General features: G+C 37.7%; 1 protein-coding gene and 1 pseudogene across 1 annotated transcript; both read left to right on the forward strand.

Annotated features, from left to right (window-relative positions):
* The first annotated feature begins 5,625 nt into the window (after window positions 1-5,625).
* Window positions 5,626-6,174, forward strand: LOC137943146 (ATP synthase gamma chain 1, chloroplastic-like; annotated as a pseudogene).
* Window positions 6,175-10,197: 4,023 nt separating this feature from the next.
* Window positions 10,198-10,563, forward strand: LOC137943147 (uncharacterized). The gene has a single exon (XM_068788842.1). The coding sequence runs from the start codon at window positions 10,198-10,200 to the stop codon at window positions 10,561-10,563; it is 366 nt and encodes a 121-aa protein (XP_068644943.1).
* The last annotated feature ends 2,407 nt before the right edge of the window (window positions 10,564-12,970 follow it).

Consider the following 12,970-nt stretch of genomic DNA (forward strand, 5'->3'; position numbering starts at 1 on the left):
CCAAAATCATAGATTGAGGCTCAGGTTGGCTCTCCCCTCTTTTCCGAGTTAATTCAATTTGCTAAGATAAACTCATTTGGGTTAGTTTGGTTTTTCGTCTCTTGAGTTGGTTCATCTTTAAGTTGGCTTATTGGCTTGGTTCAAATTGATTTACTTATTCGTTTCAGGGGCGAATTAGTACATAATTAAGGCATGCTAAGTCTTGTTTTTCCCTTTCTTCAAATTCGGTTATTGAGGCCTCCGATATATCATCACTCTTCTTAATATATAAGTAGAATGTAATTTTTTATTTGATTCCTAATGTATGAAGATCACATGGGAAGTAAGAATGATCTCCTCAGGACTACCACTATACCCTTAAAAGGGTTGTATAATTACCTGAGTTGGTAACAATCGGTTAGGAGGTTTCTCATTACTCGTAACCTCTTAGGACATCTAACCAAACCAATTCCACTTGTTGATGATGAAGACAATTCCTATATTAAATAGTTAAATAATGACACTTTGGTGATTATCTGGCTTGTAAATAGCATGGAAGAGCAATTGGCCAATAATTTGGTTCACCTTGAGACAACCAAACATATATGGGATACATGTGTCAAGTCCTACTCTAGTACAAAAAAACTTTAAAAAATTACATGATGTTTTTTAGAGCATGTTTAATACAAAACAAGGGAAATTTTTACATGAGTACTTGGCACGATTAAGATGGTTGATTCAGGAGTGGAAAATTATTCATCCCTACTCCACTGATATATCAATTAAAGAAAAGCAACGGGAGGCCTTAGCAACTATTATTTGTCTCTCAAACATCATGTCATATCTTGAAATGGCTAACTCTCAACTTCTTACCTCCTCTGCACTTCCATCATTCGATGACATAAGTGTAACATTACTTGAATACCAAATTCTTCCTCTACCTCTCATATTGAAATGTCATATGCTATGTATTCAAGTAACAGGGGTACATCTTCTAGAACCCGATGGTGCGGTAGAAATTGTAGATGAGGTCAAGCAAAAGGTGGTAGAACTGGATCTGGTTCTTCAATGACAGATAATTGTATGCACTCACTGTGGCGGAATAAACCATCTGGTGAATACCTATTCGAAGCTTCACGGCAAACCAAATTGGGTCACTACCAATCAGGCCTCAGTTAATAATGAAAAAATGAAGACAAATTTGAGTCACAAAGAGGCAAGAAGACTATAATTGATGATGATTATGAATTATTGCAGAGGATGAAAACTCTAATGGTATCCTCTCTATCTTCTCATCCATCTTCAACTGCTGCTACTGCCACCAATGTTTCAGGTATTATTTAGGCCACTTCCTCCTCCTCATCCTGGATCATCAACTCAACAACCTCCGAGCATCTTATAGGTAATAAGAGTTTGTTACATTCCATGTCTCCATGTTTTTCAGAGAAGTTTGTTACCATAGCCGACATATCCCAAATCAAAGTTAAAGGGAAGGGATCCTCCTATGTTACACCATCTCTTCTGCTTACTAATATCTTATTTGTCTCCAAATTCTCCTTAAATTTGTGTATGTTAGCCAGTTAATGAAACAGTTTAATTTCTCCATGACCTTCTCACCTTCTTCTTCTTATGTTTTTCAAGACCTAAAAATGAAGCAAGAGATTGGTGGAGGCTATGAACAAGGGGGCCTTTATTACTTAGACTTGCTCCAATAACTGCAGTTTCCACTTCTTAGACAAAGGCAAAATTATGGCACAACCGGTTTGGACATCCATCAACAGCATCACTTCATCACTTATTTCCATATTTGAAAACTTTATCGATTTTAAATTATTCTATCAGTTGAGCAAACACAAGAGAAAAACATATTCTCCTTTAGCTGAACTTAAAAGTGTCGTTCCCTTTTAATTATTTTATTCAGATGTATAGGGACCTTTAAGTGTCTCAACAATATCTCAAGTTAAGTATTTTATTATTTTGTTAATGATTTCACTCGAGTCACATGGCTATTTTTGTACAAAAAATGGTCTAAATTTTCTCCATATTTAAGTCCTTCCATGCCATGGTGTCCACTCAGTTTGGAAAAAAATAAAAGTATTTCGATCAGATAATGCCGAAGAGTACCTATCTGGTAAATTTCAATCTTTTTGTCAGGATAATAGTTTATCCATCGGACATCATGTGCCTGCACCCTTTAATAAAATGGTATAGCCGACAGTAAATATTGATAGCTCCTCGAGGTAGCCCATGGCCTACTCTACTTTATGAAAGTGTCTTACTTTTACTGGCTTCATACCATTCTTACAATTTGTTTCGTTATTAATAGGCTAGCATCATCAATTCTTAGCCATAAATCTCTATACTCATTGTTATTTCTGGATGAAAACCCCTTATCTCTTTCTTTTAAGGTCTTTAGTTTCACATGTTTTGTTCATGTCATATCCCATTAAAAGAGTAAGTTTGATCCTAAGTCTCTTAAGTGTATTTTTTTTTGCTGCTCTCGTCGCCAAAAAGGTTATATCAATTATAATACTTCTCTTCAGAAGTTAATTGTTTCTAGGGATGTCACTTTTTTACGATATATTTTTTTATTCCTCAAAAGATGTTCCTTCGAGTCTTTCATCAGTTAAGGCAACTCTGAAGCCTGTTGTGCCACTTGATGCAAATCTATTTCAACCCCCTGAAGCATCGGCCAACACCACACTTGTAGAGTTTACAGATCCCTTCGAGGTAAGCCCATCTTCCTCAGTTGTATTTGACCCCACAATTTGATACTCAGCATATAGCTCTACAGAAGGAGGCTCAAACTTGCATTAGGCCCTCTACTTCTCCTATATCCAATTTTGTTTTTCACCATTAATTGTCTCATTTCATGTTATCAATTTCTTATATTTATTTCTTTCATATCTATTCCACATTCATATCAGGAGACTCTAAGACATTCAAGATAGAAGACGGCCATGAAAGAAGAAATACATGTGTTATATGACAATCAGACTTGGACCCTAGTTCCTCTTCTTCCCAGCAAGAAACCTGTGGGTTGGAAATGAGTTTTTACTATCAGGCAGAATCCAGATGGTTATGTTGCTCACCTCAAAGCCCAACAATTGCAAAGAGGTACACTCAGTGTTATGGAGTGAGGAAACATTTTCCCTAGTGGATAAATTAAAACCGATACGCATCTATTATGTCTAGCCGCTAATTTCTCCTGGCTGATATATCAATTGGATGTAAAAAAATTTTCTTAATGGAGACATTAAAGAAGATAAATATATGCATCAACCACTTCGTTTTGTGGTTAAAGGGGAGTTGGTATGCAGATTGAGGAAGTCTTTATGTGGGTTTAAACAGTCTCATCTGACTTTGTTTGACAAGTTTAGCCAAACAATGTTGCGGTTTGGATTCAAACAGTGCTCAACATATCATTATGTTTTTTTTTAATCAGGAATACCTTAAAGGTAAAGTATTACTAGCAATTTATGTAGATGATATCGTTTTAACTAACAGTGATGTGGACGACTAAAAAGGAAGTAAAAAATAAAATGTACAAAGAATTTAAAATGAAGGATTTTGAACTTCAAAATATTTTCTAGATATTGAGGTAATCTAGTCAAAGCGTGATATTGTAATATCTCAAATGAAGGATGTTTTGGATCTACTAGATGACACATGGATGATGGGATGTCGACCAATAGACACTCTTATGGATGTCAATACAAACCTCTGTGCAAACTTTTGAGAAGATGTTGATATAGGTAAATATGAGAGGCTTGTAGGAAAACTGATTTACCTCACAGTGACCAAACTGGATATATTATATGCAATAAGTGTGGTGAGTCAATATATTCATAAACTACAACTTACCCATTGGCAAACGTTGGAGAGGATATTGAGATTTTTAAAAGGAGCTCCCGGGAAATGGTTTCTCTATAAGAATCATGATCACTTCAACATAGAATATTTTCCAGATAGACATTGGGTTGGAGAAATCAACTTTAGGTTATTGCACCTTAGTTGGAGAAAACCTGGTTACATGGATAAGCAAAAAATAATATTATTGCGAAATCTAGTGTTGAAGTAGAGTATAGAGTTATGGGCCACACAGTTAGTGAACATCTATGAATCAAACTACTTCTTACTGAATTGGGATTTTATAAATGAGATTCTATGGAATTATATTGTAACAACCAGACGACTATTCTTATTACTTCAAATCCAGTATTCCACGAGAGGATAAAACACATTAATACGGGAGAAATTTTAGGTTGGTATCTTATTTCTCAAACATGTTTCATCATAAGGCCAAGTAACTGACATTCTTATGAAGTTAGTAACATCCAAGACTTTAACCACTATATGCGGCAAGCTATATATTTAAGATGTTTTCTTTCCCCTAACTTTAGGGGAAGTATTGGAAGACATCTCAAAGTACCATCAAAGGAAATACCTCCCCCACATCAAGGAGGTGGCAAAAGAGGTAATTAAAAAGTATTTTCACAAGGATGACATATGGTTGTAATTAAAGAACATGGTATGTATCTACTTACGTATTTTTTGTTATAAAACTTGTAACCCTAAGGGCATTATAGTCATTATATTTTCTTCCACCACTAAGACTCGATAATAGGGTAGATTATTAAGTTTCCCGTCTTCTCTTTCAAATTCATCTCTAGAATTTTCCCCACCCAAACTCTCTCTCTCTCGACCTCTTTAGGGGAGTTCTCACGACCGACCTTGTGATGAGATACTAAATCTAACCGATGCAAACAAGCTTCACCGCAGATAATGCTAAAGAAATGTTGTAATGAACGTTATGATCAAAGAAGAACCAACTACGGAAATCGATTGAATTCTAGCGTATGCGGATCCAAATCTTTCGTAACATTGGGTTTCTGGAACTGATCAGCTTCTCGTATGTGGGAACCAGAACTAACAATCTGGAGCTGATAACATCGAAATCAATCCCGACACCCATGTCCTTTTCGTACTCAGAAGCCTTATATTGCATTCAAGTTGTCTGCGCCAATGGAATTGTTCGTTGGGATTGGGAATGTTTGTTGTGTTGCTTTTGTAATTATGCGAGAGATACAACTTACAAACAAGCTCTTTGAATCAGATACAAGCAAAAAACAGGAAAGCGTGAAAAAATCGTGTCGAACATGAGCTGAGACGGAGGAAGCAAATTCGAGCTCTATCTTTGCCGCAGAAGATAGGGTCGACGCTTCTTCGGTTGGCGCAGAGTGCAGGAGTTGCCGTCGCATACCACACGCCTCGAATCAGAGAAACAGCTGAAAAGTTTGGTGAAGAAAGCCATGGGTCGAGACGGCCGACCTTCTCTGCAAATTTCCTACACCTCGATTAGAAATGGGATCAAATGAAGATCTCTCCTATATATAAATACTCCGTAGACGCCGCTCTTGAAGATTTCGTTTCAGTCCCATTTTTCTCTGCCTGGTTGCAGCAGTCAATCCGGGCAGGCAACCTCTAGAAAGTAGGAACCCGTGTCTCGTGGACGAAGAAAATAGAGATCCCAGGTAAATTCGTTTTTCTCGGTTACTTGTGCGGATTCCCGAGCAGGACGAATAATATTTGTAATAAAAATATTGTTTTTTAATATTTAATTAAATTATAATTATTTAAAATAATATTCCCGTTGATCGATTCTTGGAAGGTGGGACTTCGCCCACCACGAAGGAAGCTCAGGCCATAGCTGATGATGTATTTTCGCTGTTTGTGAGCGAGGATGTTGATAAAGTGGAGCTTCTGTACACCAAGTCTGTGTCCTTGGTGAAGTCCAATCCCGTGATTCACACATTGTTGCCTTTGTCTTCGAAAGGAGAGGTTTGCGATTTAAATGGGGTCTGTGTCGACGCAGCAGAGGATGAACTGTTCAGGCTAACCACTAACTGTGCGGACTCCGACGCCTCAATTCTCTCCGATCCTGCAATCCGAGCAAGACCCAGTTCAGATTCTCGATGCCCTTTTGCCACTTTATTTTAACAGCCAGCTTTTGCGGGCTTTACAGGAATCTCTGGCTAGTGAGCTTGCAGCACGGATGAGTGCAACGAGTAATGCGACTGATAATGCCATGGAGTTGACGAAGACTCTCTCTCGATTGCTTACAATAGGCAGCGGCAGGCAAAGATCACAGGGGAGATCTTAGAGATTGTTGCTGGAGCCGAGGCTCTTATTTAATTTTGGTCCGTCTGCTTCCATTCGCTTCTTCTTTCTCTTTACATTTTATCTGTTGTGCCCATTTCATTCAAATATGAATCCTTCAAGTATACTTTTTCGTGTTATAATAGGAAAATTAATAACTATAGGCTGTTGCAGTCCTGCTTGAATTCTCTTTAAGCCCTCCGTGGAACTCTTACAGGAAGTCTGTAATCATCTTAGCCTTGTGCTATTGGCATCCGAACGGACAGTTGACAGAGGATATTTCACACCAAATAGATCAACCCTCCTCCCAACTCTTTTTTAATTATTTATGAGAATAATAATGGTTTTTTTTTCTTTTATAGGGGTTTCGAAGATACCCTTACGGCTAGGGGTGGCATCGAATCGAGCCAATTTACGAGCGGCTCGGTTCAATTCTGTTAATCTGGATCTCGAATCGAGTTCGAGATCTAGATCAAGCTCGTTTAAGTTAATAGGCCAAGCTCGATCGAATTGTAGTTCAGTTCGAAAGCTCACAAATCGGCTCGTTAACATAATGAAAGCCCGAGCGTGGAGGTGGGAGGTGCGTCTTTGACTCCTCTTTGTTCTTGACTTTTTCTCTTTTGTTCTCGACCTTTTTGGAATAAGGAGCGAAATTGGGGTGGGGTTTTCATTCTTCCTCTTCCATTTCGTACTCTTAGACTTTGATTTCTTCCTATTTGATTTTTTCCTCTTCGATTTTTTCCTCCCTCCGCCTGACATCATCGATTCATATCACTGTCGACCCCCCTCCTGCAACTTTCTCTCCTTCTTCTTTGCTTCTGTCTCTCATTCCCTCCTCCCTGATGCTTTTGCCATCGTTGTCACCCCGATGCTGTCGTCGCTGTCCGCTTTGCTCAACCACCATCGCTGGCGCCGCCCCATCTTACAGCGTTCGAACTCTCACGTGCTATTTTTTATAAATACTACCATAACATGCTCCGAAGAAAAAGCAAAAATGAGCATGCAATTAAATCATCCAAAACCATTTTTCTTAAACTTTTTTTGTCTCGATGATTTTGTTTTTTAGTCATTGAATCAAAACGATCTGACTGAGTACAAATGGACAAAATTAACGTTGCTTTGCAAATGAATATTTTTTTGTTTGATTATTAAATAAATTTTATGCATAATTATATAAATTTTATGAATAGTTTTATGCAGGGTTAATATTAAAATGTTATGCCTAATTTTAAGTAGAGATCACGTCCAATTTTATGTAAAATGTATGCATAATTTTATATACAATTCATTTGACATATATTTGATGTAAAGTTTTAAATGTAGGTTAGAGTTCAAAATTGGTTAAAATTATTAGGTTCGAGATCATTACAATTTTGGGCTGGACTTGAGTTAGTTGAAAATATTTAAATCAAATTCGGCTCCATTGGACGTGACCCCTACTTAGCTAATGAGGTAAAACTAGTTTGTGAGTAAACACTAGGGGTGGCTTCAAACCGAGCCGGCTCGCGAGCGGCTCGTGTTCGGCTCGGTTCCGGTTCGGTTCGACTCGTTATATATTGAGCTCGAACCGAACTCGAACTCAGAAATGGGCTCGTTTAGGTTAACGAGCCGAGCTCGAGCAAAGCTAGGTTCGGCTCGTTGGCTCGCGAGCCGACTCGTTAATCTCTCTCCCGAAAACTTTTTTTCGGTCTCTCTCCTGCCCTAGCTCTCTTCTCTCCCGAATTTGTTTTTTCGGTCTCTCTCTCACCCTCGCTCTCTTCGTCTCCTCCTTTCCTTCTCTCTTCTTCCTCCGAAATTCCCTCTCGCGGTCTCCATCTCCCTTCTCCCTCTCACCACCGCCGGTCCTAATCCTTCCCCCGCTCATCACCTTCTCTGCCTCTCATCGTCGTCGCTGTCGACTCGCGTAGCGTCACCATCTCCCGTCGTCGTCACCCCCCTACCACCGCCTGTTGCCGCCGTCAAATCAGCCGGTCACCGCTCTCGCCGGAACGGGAACCCCCGGATACCTAAAATTCGGAGACCTAAGTTGAGGGGGGGGGGGGGGGGGGGGGAGATTATTTTCCCCCTCGACGCTCCGTCCCGTACAATGTGCGAACTCGCACGTGCAGTTCACACATGCGAGTTTCGCACGTGTGGTTTTTATAAAAAAAAAAAAAAACTTGCAAATCTTATTCTCAGCCTGTTTTTCCTCTGGACGATGCAATAATACGTAAAAATATAGTGTGTTAAAGTTAGTATTTGATCAAATTTTCTAGTTTATTTTTTTATTTTTTATAATTAATCATGTACACAGTTAATTGGGTCACGTAAATATTGTATTAATGTATAATAAACTGCAATCATTAAATAATATCTAATTCAATTAATTAATATATTATTTTTTTAATTATACATTAAATTACTTATTTGTGTTGTAATCATGTTTATTTTACCTAATTTGGGGTTTAAATATTATATTTTAATTAAGTATACTATTATAAGTTACTCATTTTCTTGTTTTTTATATTTTTCTTATTTTGGCGCACTAACATTGGAAAATGTTTTCCAATGTATATGAACTCGTCCACACTAACACCAAGTTTGAAATTGAATTTCATGTAGAGGAATTAAATGAATTTGAAGCAGGAGATGAAGATGAACTTCAAATTTTAAGTTTGTTGACTAACCCCCCTTATAATTCTCATATCCACATTAGCTTCAAAATCATTATTTAGTGCTAGTGGTAGAGTAATAGACTCGTATCATTCTTCCTTGGTACCAAATACATTTCAAACTTTGATTTGTAGCACTTGTTGGGTTCAGATTCTTCACGGTATAAAGAAAAATCAAAAGGTGAATTTTTTTGATTAATTATTTATTATGATATTTTGTAGTTTTATTTATTAAAATTTTATTTTATGATTACAGCCTGAGAAGAAGAGTGCAGAGATAATGCTACCAGCTACATGATTTTTCATGTTTTTCTCATCATGGTAATTTTAATATTTTTAACAACATTAAGTAACTACTAGTGGAAGAGTACTTTTTTATCTGACAATAACTAATTTTATTTTTTTGTTTTTGTCATAGGTGGAGATTTTGCTCAAACAAGGACGTATATTATTTTCTAGTATAAAGAGAAATAACTATAGTTTGTAAATTTATAATGGATTTATAGTTTTTATTTGGGTGATTGTAAATTGATAGTGATATTTCATTTAATTTTGTTGTATTTGATTATTGTATGGAATTTATTTATAATATTATGCAGTGTATGGAGTGTTTAGACTATTTTATGGAATGTATAAACAATTTATTGGAGTGTTTATGGAATGTATAAACAATTTTATAAAGTATTATGTATGTTGATTATACCCAATTTTAAATAGAGGTCATGTCGAATTTTATATAAGTATTATATATATAGATTATGCTTAATTTTAAGTAGAGGTTATGCCCAATCTTATACATGTATTATATATATAGGTTATGCCCAATTTTATGTAAAATGTATGCATAATTATATATATATTTTATTTGATATATATTTTTTGAAAAGTTTTAAATGTATGTTGAGGCTCGAGTTCGGCTCGAACTCGGTGGGCTCGAGCTCGATAACAATTTTAAGCTCGGCTCAAACATAGGTCGGCTCGGGTTCGGCTCGGGTTCGGCTCGGCTGGATGCCAACCCTACTACTAAACACTTAAGTAATAATTATAGGAATGATAAAGGGCACGAACTTGCACAAACCGGTTTCCGGCCCAGCCACAGGCGTCGCATACGAGCCAATCCAGAACGGGGGCGCGGTCCCGAATCACCTGACCCGGACCGACGAGTAGGAGCTTTTACGGTCCCTGCCAGCAGTCACGCTCGCGCCCGCGCCAGCGGCCCCATTCAAAACTGCCTTCCCTCCTTTACGCCATCGTTTTCCCGCCTATATCCTTCCTAATAAAATCCCCATCTCTCCCTCCATTTCTGCACTCCCCATTTTTTCCCTCTCTTTTTCATTGCCTCATCTCCTCTCTTCCTCACTCATCGATCTCCCAAAACTGATCTTCTATCTATTCTCTCAACTCCATCATGAATCGGAGAGTAAGAAGCCCCTGTAGATCTACATTCCCTACCAAAAGAGAAGAGCGGCTTCACAGATATCTTAAACCGGGGGCCCTAGCGCAGCTCCGTGATTCCAAAGTCAGCGCCAGGTTTCAGAAGCCGCGGTTACAAATACCTGTTTCTTTTGCTCAAAGTTTGGCGTCTGATTCTGTTGCTGCGGCTCAGATCCATCAGATCGATGGGTTTCCTTGCTTCTCTGCCGCCATTTACGGCCCGAGATTTCCTCAGAGAAAGAAGCTCTTTGCTGCGAAGTCGACGTTTCTTGTGTCGAGCCCTGCCGCGCCGGATCCGATCATTGATCTGTTCAACTCTGATATTCTTATAGCGCACTGAATGACTTTGTGCAAGTCCTGTAATGGAGATTTTTTGTTATTTTTCGTTTTCAATGTAGATTGTCCAATTGTGAGGAAACTTTCTTTTGCTTCGATTTTATTGATAGATCTAAATTAATAATAATCGAAACTAACATCTTTTCGCAGCAAAAGAATTTGTTCAACTTCGCTGTGAATATTAGGGGTTTTTTTCTGTTGTACTTTTCGATGTATATATCTTTCTGCGATTTGGTGGGGGTGATGTATGAGGTCTGTCGGTTATCTTGCTGTGAGTTTTAGTGATTATTGGTTTAAACTGCAAATTCTGCGTATTTTTGTTCTATCTTTTGTGGCCGTTTGGTTTGAGCTACTGACATAAGGAAGCATTTCTTTGCATTGCCATTGGTTATTATATAAGAGCTACCTGTTCTACTTAAAATTGTTCCGCATTTGATAAACTTGCCTCTTAACATTTCCACGGAATCAAAGACAACAATAATGCCTTTACCAGATGGTATTCTGAGTGTTGTTGATTTGATCTGGTTTTCTTATCATGTGCTGCTGGTAATTATGTGAAGAAAATCTAAGAACAGGTCTAGCTGTTTGGTCTGGTTCTTATGGTGTCAAATGATTTTGGGGCTCTTTAAGGAGAATGCTGCTATCAATATTTTTTTTTCAAAAGAAATGTTGCTATCAACATTGCTACTGAATGTTACTTTTCTGAAGGTCATGTCTTCGTACAGCTGAGCTATAGGAGAGCTGTTGATCCTATACCTTTTTTGCTTTGAATGAAAAAGGTCTACTTATTTTACATGACATTGTTATCTACTTGTCTGGTCTATCATTTGAAACATGTATTCTGCATTGATTATACGAGGCTCTAGATAGGATAAATCTTCTTTTCAGACTATAATCTACTCCTTTTTATTGGTTAAATTGTCTCTTATCATGTGCTGCAGATTTTATTGAGGTGATAATCTGACTAACAGGTGTAGCTGTTCGATTATGTTCGAAAGGGGGATGGTACCTTGGGATCGTTATTGAAGCATTGCTTTGCTAGCTTTTCAAGGACTTCTCTTCCTTATTTGCTTTTACATAAAATCGAAAAAACCTCGAACCTTCGTCCGGGATCCTTGTGTGCTTGACCAACGTAATGATTGTTTGTAGTTGTTTAGCAGCTTTTACTTATTTGATGTAGTCTTTTGTTCATCGATCATCATGTAATGATACTTTCTTTTGCTCTGACATGGTGTTTTTGTTTCATCAACCATAAAAATGCAACTTTGTTCATCAATCCTCAAATGGTGGCCCTTCACTCGAGGAAACTTTGAACCTAGCCCGAATTGTTAAAGAGGGTTCATGACATCATGCAATGAATGAACGAGTTATTCGGGACTGGTCTCCGAACAGGTAGGAATTTTAGTTCTACTAAATTCATGGTTGGATTGCTAGTTGCATTGAAGGGACTGATTCATCTGACGCTGAACTCGTTTGTCACAATAATCTCATTAAGAGAAATGTTCTCTGGATTATGAAATTTAATCACTACTGTCGTATGGCAACCGCTGCAATTAGTAAATTTGATGGCTGTTTAGCTTAGTTGAATTTCCATTGAGCTTATCATGACTTGAGTTGTCTTAACTTGCATGGTGAGTTTTTATGAGCAGAAGTGAGGCTTAATGAAAAACAGCAGAAGCGGGGCTTTTTTTAGGGTAAAGCTTGCCAAACCAAATAGGCTTTGCATTCAATCTCCAGCAGTATAAGCTCACAGGTTCACAGATTAGCGACGGATTCATATCTATTCTTTGTTAATGCTACTCTCTTTCATATTTAGCCTATTTAGTGTGAACTGACTAGGAACTTAATTCTTAAATGGTGCGCATTTATGCTTTTGGAATGAATTCTGATAATGGTATGCAACAAAATTCTGTGTTATCTGAGCAAACAGTATATAAGTTTTGCTGTTATATCAGATTCTCTTACATCAATCTTGTGGCTTGTCGAATAGCGCTTGGTTATTCGCTTGCAATCAAACAAATACGAGATATGCACAAAATGTTCAGGAAGTATCGGAGTATCTCTAACTTTTTTCTAAAGTAATCTATTTGGATGTGTCAAAAAGGATCTGAATCAAAGCTGAGCTGAGGTCGCTTATAATTAATTCAGAAGAAAACAATGTGCTTTCGTTGTATCTCACGCTCTCAGCTGTCTTGTACTGAGATTGCGGAATCATCTGTCATGATTCCCTTTTTCACTTTTTGTGCACTCTCCTTCTATGTTATGTTCTTATTTCCTCATTTTTTGGTCTTCTTTTAATCTCTATTGACAGGACCCTTTTTAACCTGTTGCACATTATTTCCCTTCAACGTAACTTCACTCTTTGTACTTTTTTATTATTTTTTCTTCCATGCATATCATTAGCTCTCTCA

The sequence above is a fragment of the Aristolochia californica genome, unplaced genomic scaffold (assembly GCF_029961685.1).
Source record: "Aristolochia californica isolate CCGP_79_NKW_82.1479 unplaced genomic scaffold, dmAriCali1.0.hap1 SCAF_10, whole genome shotgun sequence".
In the NCBI taxonomy this organism is placed as follows: domain Eukaryota; kingdom Viridiplantae; phylum Streptophyta; class Magnoliopsida; order Piperales; family Aristolochiaceae; genus Aristolochia; species Aristolochia californica.

Coding starts and splice junctions, on each gene's coding strand:
- LOC137943147 (XM_068788842.1), top strand. CDS start 10,198: ATGAATCGGAGAGTAAGAAGCCCCTGTAGATCTACATTCCCTACCAAA.